Genomic DNA, 20,309 nt, shown 5'->3' on the forward strand with positions numbered 1-20,309 from the left:
TGCACTTGGTTTTTCTTGACTTTTCCCAAAATCGCAAGGTGGACCTGATGATGTAAAACTTAATGGTAGAAACTGTGTAGTTTTCTTTTAATTCAAAAATTTTGTCAATTTCGCTGCTTCTAGCCAACTTCTGACAATGCGTGAAATCGGTTCTATTGCGCCAGTGCAGGTCTTTGGGGTGTGCAAACCGTGCGATCGCACAGGGCCTACAATTTAAGGGGGCCGCAGTTTACTCAGAAAATGCAGTAATCCAAAAAATGTCAAAGAAAACATGATCTTACTCTTTTTCTATGCCACCGGACAGCACCATTTTACAGTATTAGTGATTTCCTCAACCACAAATTATTTTTCATAAACCCGAAATATTTTTCTTTACCCACTCTTTAATTCTGAATATATATATTTTTGGTGGTAATCACTTCTATAGCTACTTGCATCTACTTCACAAAAAATTAATTTCAGAGGAAAACTGCAACAACTTTAAACATACCGACGAAAATCATAATTGAAAGCAAGGATTTCGCGGTTTACAGAAAAATCCTTAATGCGTAATTGCACAGTTGGGGAAATTCATGAATACTAGCCTACAAATCTTTCAATTGCATGTTTATTTTGGAATAAATTTAATTTTATACATTTGTCATGGTTAGCTCCTGCATACCTACTGATTATTTTTAGATAGTTTCATCTGAAAACAAAAACACCAAACCTTGGCGTAATGCAGGGGTTCTTAACCTTTTTTGTTTCGTTTACCCCTTGCCGAATGAAAAAAAGGAAAATTTACCCCCACCGTAGGGCGGCCCCTTGTGATGTTATCGTGTCTGGTTTAGTTTTGAATCTTTATCCTCGAACTGACAAAGCCTTGATAGGTTATTCCTGGTAGTTTCGCATTTGGCATTACTTGTAGAGGCTCTTGACGCAGGGCCGGTTGACAGAGTGAAGTTTTCCGATTGTTGCCGGGAAATTATTCCATCCACAAGGTTCCGCTGAATGGATAGAAGTCCTTGAAATGTGTTACTCAAGCGCACACCCCGAGAATCGAACCAGAGCCGAGTGATCTTGAGCCGCCGCTTAACCACTGAGCTAATGGGGTGTCCAAGTCCAGTCAACCATGCGAAGAAATGCAAATAAAAGAAATCGCAATCTTAGCACAGTTGCAATCCACATTGTGGTCGAAGTCCTAATTAGGTTGTGTACAGTAAAAATGCAATACGCTGCTTCAATGAAACTGGTAGTCTACTTGCGTGGAGCTAAAAGAAAAACACGAAAACTTACACTGAGCATAAATTTGAATCAAAATCGAGTGCAACACTACCAGTTTTTTAATAACTGAAAAGTGAAGTTTGCTTTAATTTATAATTCAGTAAATTTACCCCCTCGGTAGGTGAAATTTACCCCCAGGGGGTAAATTTACCCCCGGTTAAGAACCCCTGGCGTAATGGATCCCAAAAACGATGTTGGTCCATTATAGGACAATATAAATTACCACGGGATCCACAATTTTTTTAATTCTTATTTATTTAGTGCAGAAATATCAATCCAAACATTTTAAAGACTTGGGAACACAATAGTCGACATACGAAATTTATTAATCAAATTAAAATCAACAACACAGCAGAAGAAACACAAAAAAACACCGAAAAGATCTTCAAATATCCTGATTCGCTCTGCGTGACTAAAACTTTATCAGGCTTAAGCAACCATAGATGTGAAGTCAGGTATTGCATGCCAAATTTAAAAAAGCTAACCAGTAACCACTCGCTTACGGTATCTTTTTTGCTAACGAATTTACACCAGCTTGCAATATTCAGACATTTGTAAATTAGCCTCCGGCTCTGAACACCCTCACACTAGCCTGTATAGGCTAATAGACATGTTTAAATAAGTTTCTACATTCTCCAACTCCAATGCATATATCTGAATTACATCTGCATCCTATGCAAAGGCTACTTTTCATTACACTTCCTTACCTTTTCCATGACCAGATCAAACCCGATATGCCAAAGACATGGTTGTCTTGAGCAATCTTAAAATTTTCCGAACCGCAAAACTTACTATCTCCATCTAACGATTGCTTTTTTGAACGTTTATTTGTCACATGGCGCTAGAGTATTACTTCCCGATTCTATTGATATTTCACTGGTCATTCTAGGCTCACCAGAAGAGAATTAATTTACAGCAAAGTTAGTGCAGACGGTCAGAAAGTTTTCAATTTGATTTGGGAAAGGTTTTTGGGCCTAGGTCAAACATTTGCTGATTGTTGAAATCTGGAACACGATTTTGGTATAATTTTTAGTGCAGAAATAGTGATAGCAATTTTCTTACCTGTGCCTTTTGAGTTTTTGAGTTTAAACAAACATTAGTTTTTTTATTTTGAAATTCGTGTTTCTGGTTATTTCACTAAATATTCGTGGTTAGGAAAATCACATAAAATATTCATACACAAATTTTTCTTGAACATGCTCTCAGAATGCACCAAATTTAAATTAATTTTTCAAAAATTTCTGGGGGAGGCCCCAGACCCCCCGCCGCTAGGTGTAGCCCTTGGCGAACACGCCGTCAGGCTTCGCCTGCCGGCCGTCAAAACCCCCCCTTCCTTTTCAAAATACTTAGCTGGATCATTGTCTTTGGGGCCCGCAAAGCATATTCCGCACAGGGCCCGAAATACCCTAAGACCGGCACTGATTAGTGATTACGCTTATTAGTGATATGCACATAATTGCTTCGTGCATCAACATGCGCAGGAAAGCTCATCGCCAAGTTTTACATACTTTAGTTTAACCTCAATAGTTACACAAAGCGAGTTCATTTCTTGTGCTGCAATATAAAAGCCAGTGAACAAAAACTTGTTAATTAGACGCAATAGGACCTTTTTTGCCTTGTTAGCTCCAGATAGAATAGCAGCTCTCCATACAAGAAATCTTTCATTTTTACATTGATTTAACGTTTGCGAATTGGATAGTTATAAATGGCGAGTGTTCGCAATAGCCAGGAAATCAAACTTCTACTACATTGATTCATTGCCTGCAGACGTTGAATCAATGTAAAAATGACGGATTTTTCTGTCTGGGAATCCATTTTTATGTGCAATATAATCAAAGTGGCATAGAAAAACTATTCAAAATAGCTGTTTCAACAAGAAAATATGCATTGAAGTACAACAAAACGTTACGAAATCTTACCTCTAGTGAAGACATATAAAAACTAGTTACGAAATAAACATTGTATAGAAATGCTACTATTCGTGCTTTGAGAAAACATGTAAATCGGGGAGTGCATTGCAAAAGCTTTGGAGAAACTGAAGAAATGGCGGTTTTGCAATTGTATGTTCTATGTTGCAAAGACAAACACTAAAGTTATGAGAAAGGTTTCACTTCTGTCACTAACACAGGGAACAGCTTTCTCCATGACTACATGTCCTTCGCTACTTAGCTGCATGTTGTGCGATACAGCATCTTTGATTTGCCGTGCGCTGTATGTTGTTGCAATAGTCGCAAAATAAAAACAAAATGGTTATGGTTGCCGTCACATAAAACAAACAACAAATCAGCTTCCTCTATCATTGATTCAACATCTGAATACGTTGCATCAATGTACCAGAAGGCTGATTTGCCTGCTTTTGAGAATATCCGCCATTTAAGAACTATCTGATTGTACCAAAAGTGGGACAGAATAATAGATCAAAGAATTATTAAATAATTCTGAATAAGGTTGCCCACATCTGAGACTATTGATGGACAATTCCGACATATTTATTTATCTTTGAAAAATGCCGTCTAGAAAAAATATAAACAATTGCAGGGACCCTGAAAGCATAAATTGCTCAATTTTAGCATGAATTTAGTCATACTACACATACAACAACGGCTACACAACTGCTGCCTGGTTCTGGACGATATGTGTGACAGTTCATGGGAAGACATTATTCGAAATAATGCACGACGCAAGAGATTTTCAATGAAGTCTGAGTCAAGAAAACGATGTGGATTATGCTGCATTATCGCTTTAAGTCTAGAGCAAAAACACGCATAATGCTATTGTGAAATGTATACCAGCATAATAAACATTAGAACCTTGCAAACGTTTGGAAAAAATCTAGAAAGTCTTCTAATAATCTGGTACGAAGAATTTATGTTCATTGTATTTCTGTGATACTTTCTTGAATAAATTTTGAAGTTTTGTTGTAACAACAACCACTTCTTATATACAGTACTTCAACAATAAAGGTTATTGTTGAAGCTATAAGATTTTTTTGGGGGGGGTTTTGGATAGAAGCATATTCGACAACTTATCGAATGTAATCGTTGCTTTGTTTGAGCTTTGTTTTGCAATCTTTCGCGTATTTATGTATTTCAATCAATAACGACCCAGACAGCAAATCAGTCCTTTGTATTTATTCAACACCATTAGCCTAAATGTTGAATAAATGTAAGAAGGACTAATTTACAGACTGTTGATTTTGTCTCAAATTTCCTATACGCATGATTTCCACACTACTTTTGCATTGTTTCGAAGATTGCAGACTGAAGACGTGTTATCCAATTGGTTGATACAATATCCAATAGAAGTGACGTTTAAACTCAAGTTTGTTGATGTAATTATTGTATTTTCAGTAGATGTAATATACATGGGTAATATCTGTGAACGTGTGACAACGTAAGCCAAATGACTAATGATGTAGTCTACAACTCTACATGATAGTTTAGGTCGGACTTGACATCAAAATCCATAATTCCAAAAGGAACTAATGTGAAATCAGAAATTTCAGGTAGGCCTAGTTTCAACAATTTATTCCATCGCATTCTTTCTAATAAAGACGCTTGTACGAATACTTTTGTTTCCAATTTGTATAAAAGTTTACTCTGTTTGTAATTATTTTAGAAGGAATAAGCACAATAAGATTTGCTCGCAAGTCGTAAACCTTTATTAATGCAATGAGTGGGCACACACACTTCGTGTGGTTGATCAAGCTCATTGTCCTTTTCATGAACTCAAATTAGCGCGGTAATTAAACGGCGGCAAAATAAAGAAAAATTGTCGTTTTGGGTACCTTTGCAAAAATTTAAAAATCTTACATATACTGTTTTTTCAAACTTACCGACAAATGATATGTCTACACATTAGTACAAATTCTGTTAAAAAAGCATAATCAGATCACACGTTATAGCTGATTCAATTTAAAAAGCGGATCCATCTCCCTTGAGCTATTAACTTGCAACAAAAAGGTTGAAAAGCGAAGAATTAAACATTTACAACCAAAAGTTACTCAATGACGTGAGAATACACAGAAAGAAAGGTATCATCGATAAGTTACATGGAATACGTGCAACTGTGCAGTCATTGTTACAAAATAATTGTCATCAACTACTACTAAGCAACAACGTTGAATACTTATATTGTGTATTTTATCATTAATTGTGGAATTTGAAAATGATAGACTGGAGTGTCGTTAATTTATTTGGTCATCGTATACTTTTTAACACTGTATCATTTGAACGGCATTAAATGTAATACGAGCAATAATTTATTTTGAACTTTTGTTGTCATACATTATATTCATCCTCTTTCGTCATACTCTTCTCCATTTTCATGCTTTATGACATCAAGCTTAATGATATCATGCTTCATGACATCATACTTTGTATTCTCTGTCAAACACGACAAATCGAGGCGCAGCATATTCTTTCATAAGTTTCCAACCAGAAGGTCATTTATTTTCATTGCAAAAATACAAAAAATTTGATACACAAGTTGTCAGTAATGTTTCTAAAGCAACACATACAGTCTTAAAACCAATCTAATATGTTGTAAATAGGCCTTGTACACTTCAATCGCAACAATAGTTACAGTCTTTGCTGTACCAACATACTACTCTTTTGAAATATCATCTAAAAGAGGTTGAATTTGTCTCATGATAATGATAGTTGAGTGCTTTTGTTTGTTTGCATTAAAAATAAATTCAACTAAAAGATTTTTTTTAAATGGTATCTTTTAGTTACCAGAAACTTTAATAATGATATAATCTCAGGAATAGTATAATTAGTTTTTGTGCTGTTTTCTTTAGCGTCGCTCTTAGTATTGGAGGGTTAATTTTTGGCGGTCTGCAATAAAGTGACCTGTTTTTTGGTGTACCTGAGTGAGAAAAAACTTGATGTACTTAGTAGTAGGAGAAATCTATTAATTTTTCCAAGCAATTCATGTCTTTAAGACCAAGAACTTTACAGTCAGTAAACTAAAGAACGCACAATTAAGGCGTATAGTGTCCAACTTCACAACCTTATCGTTATTTAGAAATCCAACATGACAAATCAACTGTTCTGGGTAACTAAGAGATTCTTACATGAGCTTAAAATTCCATAGTAACTACTTACTACACTGTATAGAATCATTACCACACTTTTTTCCATACAAAAATGGAATGGCTTTAGACAACATAGTTGTCGGTAAGTCTTATCTTAAAATGTAAGTTTACGGTAAAATAATTTACCTGAAAATCGAAAAGGCTCAAAATATCGTAATTATGTTTATCATGTAATTTAGAAGTAGCCTAAGTAGTATTAAAAAAGTGACCATAAAAAGTAGCCTATAGCCTACATTCAGAACTCAGAGAATTAAACTTGACACACGATTATATGGCTGCCATAAAACTTATTTCATTAGAAATTAAGGTATTATATTTAGGCAGCATTGGCTGAAACAATACAGTACCTAATATCTTTACATGATTTTCTTATGTGTAAAAGCTATTACCATCAAAAATAACAACACAAATCGAAAAGGTTTTGATCAGCTCCATCTACGATTTTCCAACTAATAGGCTACCATTCGGACGAATGCTTTACTTGAAATATTCAAGTTTGAATCATTTTACTAAAATCGAGAAAAAAGACACATTAGTTGTGATGTTTCGTAGATGAGTGTTGGAGGTACACGAGTGTCGGACACAATATTTTACTTCAAATCATAAGAAATAAAATTGTCTCAATTTGGCATTCTTTGACGGAACAAATTAAAACAAACAGATTATGTGCTTTGACAACCGCGTCACATATAGCCTACAGTAACAGCAGATATTAAATTTACCTATACGTGTTTTTCGACCTTTTTGAGCTCAAGAATAAAAAAAAGGTTTTTGAAAAAACTAAACTGTAGGCTACATTTTCCTAAATAAAATGAAGTGGTTCGTAGCTCAAAAAAGGTTGAACCCGTCAATTTTTTAAAACACGTTGTCCCAGCTAAGAAAAATAATCGAGAAAGCACTGTATGTGTAAGTTGTTTTTGAGACCCAAACAATCAGGTTGGGCTTGAAGCATAAAATGCATTTGAAGCGTTATCAAAAATGAATCAGGGTTCAAATATTATTCGGTTAATTTTCGTTTTGCCTGTTCGAAATCTTGTTGTTAAATCCAAACAATGCATACAAAATGGATCACGGACTGCTGCCAAGAACAGAAAGCACACCTGCTACAAGTAATAATAATAATAATTTATTTTACACTTGTTGGGTGCAAAATAGCATCAATAAAATGCTCCGTAGTTGTCGATTTTTAGCCAACTGTCGCATTTATTGAAGGGGCGCGCTGTAAGGATCGAACCTTTAGCACGAATTTAGTGCTGGTTTTCCTGGGTTTCGTTTGTCTTTGATCAGTTTCGATAAAAGGAGAGTTTCACTATAAACTGAGCTTTATTTTATAAGTAATTTGGATAAAACATAATGTACTGTAGAGTCCAAATGTAATTTATTGCTTCCTTGTCTGTGTTGTTACACCACAGCAGCCGCCTATAGAAATGAATTGTAAGTCTGCTAACTTTAGCCCTAGTTTCACAATTTTCATAAAGTGGAGTAGAAGACACGGAAGCCGGCCTCCATGTTTATATTTGGCATACCATTAAGTGTCATGACAAAGAAACATCAGTAGCCTACTGTATATACTATATTTTTAACTGGTGCTTTTTCGTGCCGACATTTTTGTATAGACACAGTAGTATTATGCTCTTTAGGTTTGTCTACACTGGCGCTTTTGCGCAGTATCGAACCTGTGCCCATTCAAGCGTCGTAGGCCTACCTGGGTTCTAACCATTCGGCTATGCAGATAATGATGTAAAATAAGCATTGCTATAACACAAAATAAAATCAAACGCTTAATTTTATCTCATTTGTGGTTTAACCTTTGTATTTGAATTTATTTATATTGTAATTAAAATTTCAATTTACATTAAATATAGCCTATATAGTATACACTATACAGGGTCACCAATGATTTAATTAACTTTATAACTTCAAACAACTGTATTTAACAAATAGTAAACAATTTTGGAATGATAAACATATAATATTATTGTCAAATAAATAAATGTTTAGGAAAAACAAGTTTTAAGTTTTACTTAATGTGTCCGCCATTTGCGTCGATAACAATACAGAGACGCTTCGAAGAGGACTGCAAGAGTCATAAATAACGCTTTGAGATTTTTGGCTCATTCTTTTTTCAGATTAGCCTTCAGCGCTTCCAAACTTTGGTGGTGTTTAGTCGAAACCTTGCTCTCCGGGCAATACGTGAGAGCAGAATTCTGGCTCTGGAGAGACGTTTCTCAATGGTGTTGGCATTTAGCAACTGTTTCTTCATGTGTTTGAATGGGCTCATATTCAAATCTTTCTTGAGAACTGCGAACATGGTTCCATAGACCAAGTTTTTGGATTTCTTGTAACGTTATTATTGACCTTGTATATTATATTACACTACTTGTTGTCAACTAACTAAGCATTTCCTTATTCATTTTTTGCCATGTTTATAATGTTTTGTTTGTTTGTTTTTCATATCTTTATCCTGCATTGCGGAAAAGCGGACTTGAGCGCTATGCATCGGTGTACACCTTCCGACGTACACCTGACCCACGCTGCAGCCGACTGCAATGTCTGTTTCCAGTTGTCTACTCTACTTATGACTTAAACCTTGCCCAGAGAAACAAAAGCAAGTGCGGGTGGCTGGAATCGAACATGCAGGCTCTCGACTACGAGCCCAACGCGCTAACCACTCGGCCACTCGCGCACTGACACGTGGGCTATAGCTTACGGGCATTGGTCTGTTATGGGCATTGGTCATTAAGCTATCTTGATTTATTCAAATTGAGGTTCAACTTCTAATGACTACCATCACCACATTCAAACCACACATGCATTTTTTATTAAATTCCTATGTACAATATTCAACCAACGCTTTGAAGTTACTTTCCTTTTTCTTTGCATAGTGGTAAGTTTAAGTTAAATGCACAAAACCATTAAAATATTGGTATAAACGTCTTAACAAATACCAAATAGCATTCGCTATCACATTCTCAGCCATTGCACCACTACTTTTATGCATAAAATGGTCACAATGAAGTACGAATAAGTAACAAAATCCAAAACAATTTCAAGGAGATATTTTTGTTGAACGATAAGTCTGCTAAGTTAAGCTTACAAATGTTTAATTAATCATTGCTACAATGGTCAGAGATATGCTATCGATGAAACTATATCTTTATCAAATTGTATACGGTAAGAGATTATATCGTATTACTTTATTTTTAAATAAACGCCGTTGTGCAGTGACCAAAGCACAATCAAGTCACATCCATTGGCTATCATTGAATATTGAAAAACTACAATTCAATTGTTCGCAGCATTTTTTTCTTTCTCTAAACTTCATAACAAAGACCGAAAAAACAGAAAGCATTTTCAAACAGCTAGGCTACTAAGATTTTGAGAACACTTAAATTAAAAACGTAAACTTTCAAGTCAAGATATCTAGTTGATCCATCTCATTCACATAGACATCACTCAGCTACGAAAACGTAGTTTAAAAATATAAAACCGGCAACCAATAGAGGGTTAGGTTGAAACAGTTTACAAATGTAAGAATCTGATAAACTAAACCATTGACAACACCTTCATCCAAGACTTTTTAACACCTTGTACTAATTTTATTGCCGTTTTCATCCTAATCATTTGGACATCTGTAGATCAGCCAATGCTGTAACGGCCCAACAACAAACACGTGATGTGTAATTTAAATTGCTCACAGTCTTAAGCTGCATTAAAAAACTATGATATCAAAGTTGACTTCATCAAAACGATGTTTGATGGAACAACTTCCGATGAAAACTTTTCATATGTTTAGAGCTTATGATCATCGACCCTTGATTAACTCTTCGCACCCCCAGCATGATAGTTGGAGACTACGTGAAAACTACATCTAAGTGCACACAAGCTTACAGCTCTAATAAGATAATATAAAGATTAAAAAGAGCAAAATTAAACAACAACTACAAAATAAACCAAAACACTACAAAACCTATAAGTAAAACTTGTCTTTAAGAATTATGTTGATCTACACATTTTGCATTTAAAAGAGTTAATACTATAATTGAATTCCAGTGCAGTAGTTGCAATTGTGCAGTCGGTCACTTTGAGTGTTTGTTCAATAGATTTGTCGTATATACAACTTATTGTTATGAAACAGTTGGTTTTTTTACTTCCATTTCTTCTTTATGCGATCGTAAACACAATCCAGCACATAGAAAAAAGCTGGAGAATAATTTGGATTCCAGTTTTTTCAAACATGACCGATCCACTTCCACTCCCTGCAAATACATTGCATGTAATTATGTGCAGTGTAATCATGTGCATTGTACATTATGTGCATTGCATGTAATTTTGTAATTAATATTGCAATTTATTCCCTGCTTCATTTCTGAAGGTGGAATTAACATGCTCTTGTTTAAATACAATTCTTATATATTTATGTTTGACATGGACCACTTGCTTACCTGGTTTGCAAGCGAATGTTGTTTCGTCGCATGTTTCGCCTTCAGGACATTCCACTCCATTGCATGTGCTCCCTGGGCCAGCTCGTTCACATACCTGCACGTAAAGAACCCGTGATCATGCAATAAAAATAAGAGAGGAACAGATTGAAATACATTATTATTTTGATAATATAAAACCAAGGAACTAAGGAAGTTTTCAGAAATATTTGATAAAACTACCATTTATTATTTTGGTGGTAACAACAACTTAAGTTTCTTGCAATATTTTCTGCTTTTTTTTGTCACTTTACTCCAGGATTACATATGCTGAAGAGGCCACCCAACTTTAGAACGGAATGGTTGGAACGCCTGGTAAATCGAATGACTCAAGAGTCTAAAATGTAGCATCTACAGTTTGGGATCTTCAGGTTTTGATTAACCAACTTTATTTCTAACGTTTTGTCAATCAGTACTATTAAATTTGTGAAGGGGCCAGAACATGTCAAATGAACATATTTTTAGGCAAAATGGCACACAATAACAAAGCTCTGACAAAATTATCCAATTAGATGTTTGGTGGGCAGCAACATTCAATGTTGAAAACTCTTAACAACAATAGAGAACTGTTTTAAATGTGCGATTGCTAACTTTCCATTTGAAAGGAACTGGTTTGTTTTAATGGAAATTAGTTCCACACGTTGCTCCCTCACACATCAATTTACAAAGTAGGTGCGAACACAAAAGTTTATTTTAAGAAAGAGTCAAAAGAGCGAGTGAAAACTGAAACAAAAAGATTTAAATCTTTTGATTTAAGTTTAATCTCAGGGTCTCAGGGTTCAGAAGTTTGTAATAAGCAGTGATATTTTTAAGGTCGTGATCTCAAATAAGAATTTGAGTTTCATTATTTTTAAATTAAAATGAACAAAAATTAACTTTTGTATATTTAGCTTGAGCTATTACATCAAAATTATCACAATAACGGCACTAAAATTACAGTTGTGTGCTAGTATGACATTTACAGTCCATCAGTTAACCTTACTGCAGAATATATATATCCACTTTAAAAAAATAGTTACCAGGTAAAAATAGTTACCAGATAAAAATAGTTACCTGTGCATATCAAATAGGTTACGTCATAGCATGTAACAAATGTTTTTATAAAATAGTTCATTAAACCAATCCTTTTTTTCGTTTTAACCTGTTATATCAAACTGTTTCACTTTTTTGCAATTCTAACCGATTCATGTTGTTCAGATATATGGTTTTATATCCGTGTAACAACAAGTTATAACATTCTCACCTTTCCATCACCGACGTATCCCTCCTGACAGGTGCAACTGTAGTCCCCATCCCTGTCCGTGCATGTTGCATTCATAGCGCATTCGTTTAAAGTTGATTCAGCGCATTCGTCGATGTTCTCACAAGTCGAGTTTACGTTGTTTCTGAAATGTGAAAAACTGATAAAAAACGTTTGCTGAGATTAATTTGGACGTCAATATAGTCAATAATAATAATACCACGCATGTGCTTTTGGGTAGCGCATTTGATATTATACAGTGATACTATTATAGAAAATATTGCACTAACCATCCTTCAAGGAGAAGGGCAAGCATCTTCATAATCACTTCAGACACATGCTTATTGCTTAGGACACTTTCTAATTACAATTACAAAAGAATTTCTTTTATATTTAAGTAGTTGCCTTCTCCTAATGTAATTTTTTTCCGTCTGTCTATCTGGTTTACACAATATTGCTTTAAATCGTTGGGTATTTCTTGATGCTTATAGTCAGTTAGCTAGTTACCTTCAAGAAGTTGAAATTTATTGCATTTTTCTAAGTAATTTCAGATTCCAGATGTGGGTTTTTAAGTAAACCATGAACGTTCGACTGTTAAAACTATTTGTAAATATGTAAAATATATTTTTATAATGCTCAACCCTGTTGTATTGTTGTGTCTTGGCTGTCTTTGGTACAAGAAAGCAAACTCTCTTCCGAAACTATATTATTGATAATAATATTAATAAATAAATGACATTAATAAGCACATGTAGTACATTATATTCACTGAACAAAATTCAATAAATTTTGAACTTACTGTCTATAACCAGTCCGGCACAGGCAAGTAAAGGTCCCCATTTCGTTTTGGCACGTGCTTGTTTTTTGGGAACAATTGTGCAAGCCCAGTGTGCATTCGTTTCTATCTTCACACGTATTGATGTTCAAATCCAACCCATTACCGCACTCACAACTGTATAAATGAACGTTAAGTTTTCGAAGTTATAGAATTGTAATTTAAAAAAATTTCAATCTTTTTTTGCCACAAAAAGTCTGCAAGAGAAAAAAGTTCTAACAAAGTTTCTGTATAGCAATGTATGTTCATAAATTGAATGAAAGAAAGAAAAACTGCGTTAGATTTGATAAAGTTCACAAAACAGGTATTTCGCCACTTAAAATTATTGCAAATCTACCGATATTCTCACATATTGTTACTTCAACTTTTGCTATTGAATATCATGCGTTCTGCTCCTTATTGCATACCGGTAGCTTCCATTTGTATTTACACAAGTAGAATTGGCAATCTTATCACATGGATTGTTGATTTGGCATTCGTCAATGTCGTCACACAATGTATTATCATTGTCACTGACAATGTAACCCGCCATACAAGAACAATTGAATCCGTTGAAGAATGACGTGCACTCTTGTTGGCACGGGTTGGACTGGCACAAATTGATCGTCGTGCAATTCCTTCCATCTCCTGATATAACGAAAAGAAAGTTTGATGATAATGTACAATTATGGATTAGAGCGTTATCTTGTAAGATCTATTTTGTAATATTACAAGTCGGTCATGAATAGCAAGTTGCAGTAAGTTACAATTTGTGAAACAAAACAAGATAATAAAAAAGCCATGAAACTGGGAAATTATGGTGTGAGCAGAAAAGCAGACTTTTATAGAAACGAGAGTATTGGGTGGACACTGAACAGGTTGCAGTACGTTTAGAACTAATTAAGAGGAACTGCATAAATGAAGTTATGGAAGCAATAAACTTATAAAACTAAAATGCACAAATGGGGCGACCACACGAAGTGAGGTTAAGCGAGCAGAAGAACCTATATAACCTTAGAATACAAAACCATTTATAGAAAATACTCGTTTGATTAAACTTTTTTATTGAAACGTTTTTATACAGAACACATAGAGTTCTGGCTTTTCTGTTTTCAATCAAATCATTGATCGTATTCTCATATAGTTTTTATCACCTAGTCTTAGTTTTACCTGTGGTGCCAGCAGGACAAGACCCACAATCCTCCCCGACTTCAGGAGCAACTCGGTCAGTGCATGACACGCCAAAGTAGCAGGCAGATGCACAAGCATTTCTATCGTCAGTGCAAGTATCTCCACTCCAAGCCTCAGTGCATTCGCAATTTACTATCTAGGAAATAATAATTGGTCTATTTAAGATCAAGCTTAAAAGGTCGCGGTATTCCGCTCAATCATGCACCAATGGCGTATGGCATCTTGCTGGAAAGAAGACCGCAGATTAAATATTCAACAACACTATCACTCCTCTACCAAATCGAGCAGTGTATTGGACTCCACGCATATTGGATAATGAGTCACAATCTAGGTATTTGCAAGTAGCTTGTTTGCAAATGCTGCAAAAAGCATTACTAACGTGGAGGAGTTAAACAACAGAACTATGACCAAAAAAGCTAAAACAAACACAAACAAGCTTTCCTTATTACAACCTTATTTTAAACTGACTCTGATTTACACCACTATGTTAGACCCTAAATCATGAGGTAAGCGAAGACCAAGACTGTTGGACCTACTTGGTAGTCATCAGATCCGGACATAGTGGAGTCGAATTTGCAAGCTCCATTTGCAGATGGACAGCCACAAAGTTTGATTGGAATTGTGAGTAAGCTCTCTCCTTGGTTTTCATCGGATGCAATGATAACAAGAGAAGTGGAGTCGGGATCAAGATTGAGATGTTGATTCATCGGCAGCCAGGTTAGTACGCCACTAGCTACAGCGGAAGTAAGTATTGACATTGATTTAATCAAGCGAGAGTATAAAATCGAATATGGTTCGATTTGAAAACGTTGTCACAATTTTCTGTGACCCAATGCTAAAAGGTAAAAAGTACTTTGTAACATAAACACGAGAAATCGTTGGGAGAAACTACTACACTTCACAAACAGAAAAATGTCAAATTTGAGGCTGTATTACGGCACAGTAACTAGTGATAAATTAGGCAAAGTTAATTAAAAACTTTAGGGCAAAAGTAATAACCTCTGAACGTTATGAAGTTTTGGTTTTTTTTTATGTTACTGAAACCATGCAGTGACAGGGCAATTTGTTGCTTTTTAATCTAATTGCAAACATCAAGTGCAAATAGAAATACCTGAATCAATGGTAACGTTTGGGACAGTGTTGGAATCTGCTAGTGCAAACGAAACAGCATCACCGTCAACATCTTGTGCCAAAACGGTCAAAGTAGATGATGTATCAAGGCTGACTTGGAAAAAGCCATCCACAAACGAAGATGAAGATTCATCGATGGTGGCGTTTGGAGGCGTGTTTGCTGAAATAGAACGTAATTATAGAGTTTAGATCAGAATATTTTCTAAACAAAATATCTGCTCGAACAAAGTTAGTAGATGATGGTGAAATTATCAGTTTCAAAGTTTAACTTGGTAGCCTATGCAATTTGATTTGATTTAAAGACCGTCCATACTACCCATTTGTCAGTCAAGTGAAACGAGAAGGTAGGTTTTTTAATATACGTGTAGTTTGACACGGACGAGAATAAGGTGGTTAGTTTATTTATCTTGGCCTGCTTTTAGCAACTATGTCCAATCACGTTTTATACCGTGGGTAGAAATGAGTGGTCTTTGAAAACAACTAAGCTAAGGAGGGAATCGAACTAGGACCGCTTGATCGAAAGCGAGCATCTTATTGTCGACACAATCCCACCGCTATCATCTTATAAAAAGTAACTAAACCAGAAAATCCATTCAGTTTAATCAAAAAATTTTCGTTTCAATCTAAAACCCGGCCAACAGTCACTGTTTTGATGAAACTTTATCAAGATGTTTATTCCCACACTCAATTACAGTAGAGACAAAAGTTCATGTTTAATATTCCTCTTTTTTATTTGACAACCTTTATTATTTTCATATTTAGCGTTTATCCTAGAACCCACGGTTGGTGTCACAAACTGTAAGCTATTGCAGTAATTCTGTTCAGCTGGTTAGTGCTCGGTAGCCTACGTAGATTTAAAAGAGTAGGTACATGACATTACACACTTTTGTAATAACCAATCATACCTATTCAAATCTTGAAGCTTTTTCTTACTCGTGTCATTTGCAATGCTGTATACTAAACTTGAAGACAGTACCAAAATATCAAAATCATATCTTTAAAAAGTAGTTTTTATTTTTTAGAAAGCAGGTTTTCATAACTTTAATCGTCCAATTAATTACGAATTTTAATCTGAAATAAAACGCTACAAAGTTGCTTTAGGTACTTGCAGCCTACCTCCGATAGCCCTGGTCAACTCAAACGCAGCTCCAACATTAAGAGTCGTTTGCCCAATTTGAGTATTATTGGTAGTCAGCGTGTCATACAAGCAGGTGGTGGAGATGGATCCATCTGTGGTGCAGTTGTTAAGGATGGTGTTGAAGTTGTCAGTATTGCGCTGACTTGCTACAAGCTCTTCCAGGAACGGAGGCTCCGGTGGATTAGTTGGATTGTGGTTTGCATATGTGTCTGATCCACCATCGTATGTGAAAAGGCTCTCCGATTCTGATACTTGCCCTGAGTTTATGTGTAAATAGTAAAATGCATAGTTATGTTGCAATAAAAAACAATGCACCAAAAACCCGAAAATTCATTAACATTAGAGGAAAAATATAAGGTATTTACTTTTTGTCAGTTTACCTTTGTTTGTTACGGATAACTTAATCAATACAGTACACATAGCCGAGTTTCCCATTTGCAGTAAGTTTATAAATCTTTCAGTTTTGAAGATATAAACTATGAAATGGTCGTACTGTTCGAAAACTCACTATGACAATAAGAAAAAAATTAAACAAGTAAAAAGGATGCAAATCTTGCATTTAGTTATATTTTAACTTTTATTGCATGAACTAATCACGATCTTTCAAGACACTTTACCTTCTTGTGGTTCAACTAGTATGTTGCACTTACAAGAAACTCCAAACGTGTAAAGTTCTCGTTCGGAGAGAGTGCCGTTCAAAATGTCAAGGTTTTCAGTGACTTTCAAATTTTCGTAATTCAACACAGTTTCGTCACGAAACTCAAAATCATCTTCTTTGTTTCCGCTCCAATAACCTTTGAAATAATTGATTTTAGAGAAGATTATTCTACCTTTAAGACGTTTTTTGTATAAAATTATTTCCAAGTTTTCCATCAATGAATTTGAGACTCTTAGCACCAAACAAAGAATTTTTTTTACACTAATGATTATATATTATACTTTTATAACTTAAGACTCATTAGTATAACAATGCCAAAAGAAATTAACTAAATTATTTGTAAAACGTTAATTTCTTCAGTAAATCAGTAGACGGTACTGTACAGAAGCAATTGAAAACACATAAAACAAATAAACAAATCAATCAAAACACATCAAACAAACCAACGAATTCGAGCAAACCTACCCAACAGTCCCTTTGTAACATTTTGAAGGTAATCTGGATTTCCATTGAACTGCACAGTCAAAAGGAAGTCAGATGCAGAAATCGATACAGAATGAAGACTTGGGAAGACGGCCTTATAACTTCCATTGGTTACTGACAAAGTCACAGATTCCACCAAGATTTCAGCTAAATAATTTAAAACATGAAAACATGATGAAATGCCATGCTTGTGAATAGGTAGACATGAGCATACATTCTTACAGAAGTAATGTCACCATATAGGCTTCTATATGCACCTTCCAGATGATGACAGTCAGGCCCGGATTACGGGTACTGTAGGCTTAAGGCTGTTTATTAGAGAAGGACCTATTTTTGCAAAGCAAGCTACAAAAAGTAATAAAAATACATAGGCCTACATAAAAAATTGAAATTATTGACTGCAAAATAACATAAACATAACAGAAAAATGGCTAATGATGGCGCATAATTGGTTTTGGAAGCAAACACAATTTTTATTGTCAAATTTGAAGCAGATGGAAAAGATTTTGGAAAGAAAGAAATGGATAGTAGGTACCTATGGTAATACGTTACCTAATGACACTTTAACCATGGGTTTTCAACCTTTTTTCCACCGCAACCCCCTCAAAGCAATCAATGTAGTCTTGCGCCTCCCATAAAAGTATTCAACAAAAGCATATTTTATGCGAAATTTAACCAAATTTGATTCATGCCGACGTCCAATTATGTTTAGTTTTGCTGTTTTAACGTAATTTCAACGTTTCATACAAGAAAAAATAATGAGAATAATCTACGTTTTCGCACTTTCACCCGTTGAATTTATTGCACCTTTTATGGATTTATTTAAATCAATTTCATTGAAATGGTTGGTGCTGCATATTTTTAACTATTCAGTTTGTCAATGCGTTAACACCTGTTGCTGAAAGAACTTTTAAACAAAATATCCCACACTAATTTTTTTCAATGCCATTGATAACGACACTGAGAAATCTATATTTTGCATAGGATTCTACATAATTTTGCTTTTTTACCATAGCGTTGCTACTGGTTAACTTTAGTCTGCATAAAACAACGTACAAGAACTTATTGAAAAATATCGAATGCTTTCCTGTAGTTAAAGCCTTTGCAACGTCTGAAAGCTTAAACGATATAATAACCTCAAGTAGAGGAATGGGCGATTGCGAAAAAAACACAGTTTTTATCTTTTCGGGCAAAAAAAAATTGAAAACAATACATTGGAATTTCAAGCGCCTCGCGAACCTCCGAAAAACGGCTCCCGACCCCCAGGTTGAAAAGCCCTGCTCTAAACTCAATTTCAGTAAAAGTGGCGCCTACGTGGTTTTGGAAATGGGCTATTCATATGTATTGACTCAACTCAGTCATTCGTTTTTAAGCAAAACTGTACTGTTAGTGTATTGGTACTGGATCTGTATCACTATCAGCCTTACAACTATTGAGGGCCGATTTTTTTCAGGGCTTAAGACTATAGCCTTGTTAGCCTAATAATTTTCCACTGAGATGGTTTCCAATTTGCATTTTGATTCAGATTAAAATGCCAGCGTACTTCATGGTCGTTTGCTGGAAAAGACCACTTTTATTTGTCTACAGATGTCATGATTTTGTCTATTTTATATTTCCATTTTCATTACAGTTATTAATTAGTTTTCATTATTTCAATTCTTCTGCAGTTAAATATGAACGCGATAGAGTACAAATATAAATTAAAACAGTATGTAGTTTGTAAATAACTTATTACTGGACAATCTTATCACTCACATTCGCTCAATTCAGTTTGCAGAACACCATCTACCTTTACAAGCACCCCAGTTCCACTTGAATCCGAGTAGTCAACTTCAAACTGAACCTAAATTAAAACCCAATAAACTTACGTGATTTGTCTGCATGGAGATGAACATTCGTTATCTAACATCTAACATTGCTGATAAAAAAACTTGTAAAGAAGTTTTACAGTAAATTGAACAAAAAAATTAAACTATACTGCCTGATTGCCTGATAAGGTTTTTATTCCAAACCTAAAATTATTAAATTAAATTAGCACTTAGAAGTGAACACTGAAACTTTTTAATTGAAGCATATTGATAGAGTGTGAAAAGATTTAATTGCTTCCAAACTGCAAACTTCCGTTGCATTTTACTGTAACTGCTTTTAACCATTTCAACATGTATCGCTTGTAAATTCTTATAACTTGCTCACTTTTCCAGAAGTCATACGATGATCTTGAGCCACAAAAGCTACAAATGCGGTTGCATCTGTCAGTGAACCATCTGATTTCTCGACTCGGGCAGTTCTAGATTGGAGAGAAAATATTCCGTCAGCTTTGACCAAGTGGAACTCTCCCAATCCGTTGAAAGTATATGAAGCTCCATCGATGGTGGTGAAATGGGGATCTCCCCAATTTACCACTGGAAAAGAATGGTAGATAGTTATATAAATACAGCCATATGTAGCCTACCTGTCATTCCAAAAAATGTATGATGCGCATATAACTTAGAGTATAACTTAAGTACAAATAACTTAAGTATGTAAAACTTTAAAGGAAAATACTCATAGCATCATCAATGTTTGACTAGTTATTTTGTATTATTTTGGCTCACGCCAGCTGAGTACTCAGATAGACACCTTTTTGTCTCATTGCACATTTCTCACTGCTTCTCTGGGTTTAGCGTTCTTATAAGGTGGATAAAAGTACCATGTGAAGCTATTGCTATAGCTATTCTAGTTAAGAGGATTAATCAGTGACAAAAAAAAATGAAAAAATTTAAATGTTTTAACATACACAAAATAAGGAGATTAATACATGCAATAATGCAAT

The 20,309-nt window shown here is 34.9% G+C and overlaps 1 protein-coding gene across 2 annotated transcripts in view; it reads right to left on the reverse strand.

The window, feature by feature from the left end:
• Positions 1–9,165: 9,165 nt before the first annotated feature.
• LOC145768917 (uncharacterized) overlaps positions 9,166–20,309 on the reverse strand; it is a 74,141-nt gene continuing 62,997 nt past the window's right edge. For both annotated transcript variants that reach the window (XM_082580522.1, XM_082580526.1), the window contains 13 exons: positions 19,691–19,899; positions 19,253–19,340; positions 17,480–17,644; positions 17,007–17,150; positions 16,335–16,613; positions 15,199–15,378; positions 14,624–14,820; positions 14,067–14,223; positions 13,325–13,544; positions 12,882–13,034; positions 12,086–12,227; positions 10,807–10,900; positions 9,166–10,620 (listed from right to left, as the gene is read on the reverse strand). In XM_082580522.1, coding sequence (XP_082436648.1) covers positions 10,526–10,620; positions 10,807–10,900; positions 12,086–12,227; positions 12,882–13,034; positions 13,325–13,544; positions 14,067–14,223; positions 14,624–14,820; positions 15,199–15,378; positions 16,335–16,613; positions 17,007–17,150; positions 17,480–17,644; positions 19,253–19,340; positions 19,691–19,899 — 2,123 coding nt within the window. In that variant the 3' untranslated portion in view covers positions 9,166–10,525. The remainder of the gene's footprint in view (positions 10,621–10,806; positions 10,901–12,085; positions 12,228–12,881; positions 13,035–13,324; positions 13,545–14,066; positions 14,224–14,623; positions 14,821–15,198; positions 15,379–16,334; positions 16,614–17,006; positions 17,151–17,479; positions 17,645–19,252; positions 19,341–19,690; positions 19,900–20,309) is intronic.

This window comes from Aplidium turbinatum, chromosome 1 (genome assembly GCF_918807975.1).
Source record: "Aplidium turbinatum chromosome 1, kaAplTurb1.1, whole genome shotgun sequence".
Taxonomy (NCBI): Eukaryota; Metazoa; Chordata; class Ascidiacea; order Aplousobranchia; family Polyclinidae; genus Aplidium; species Aplidium turbinatum.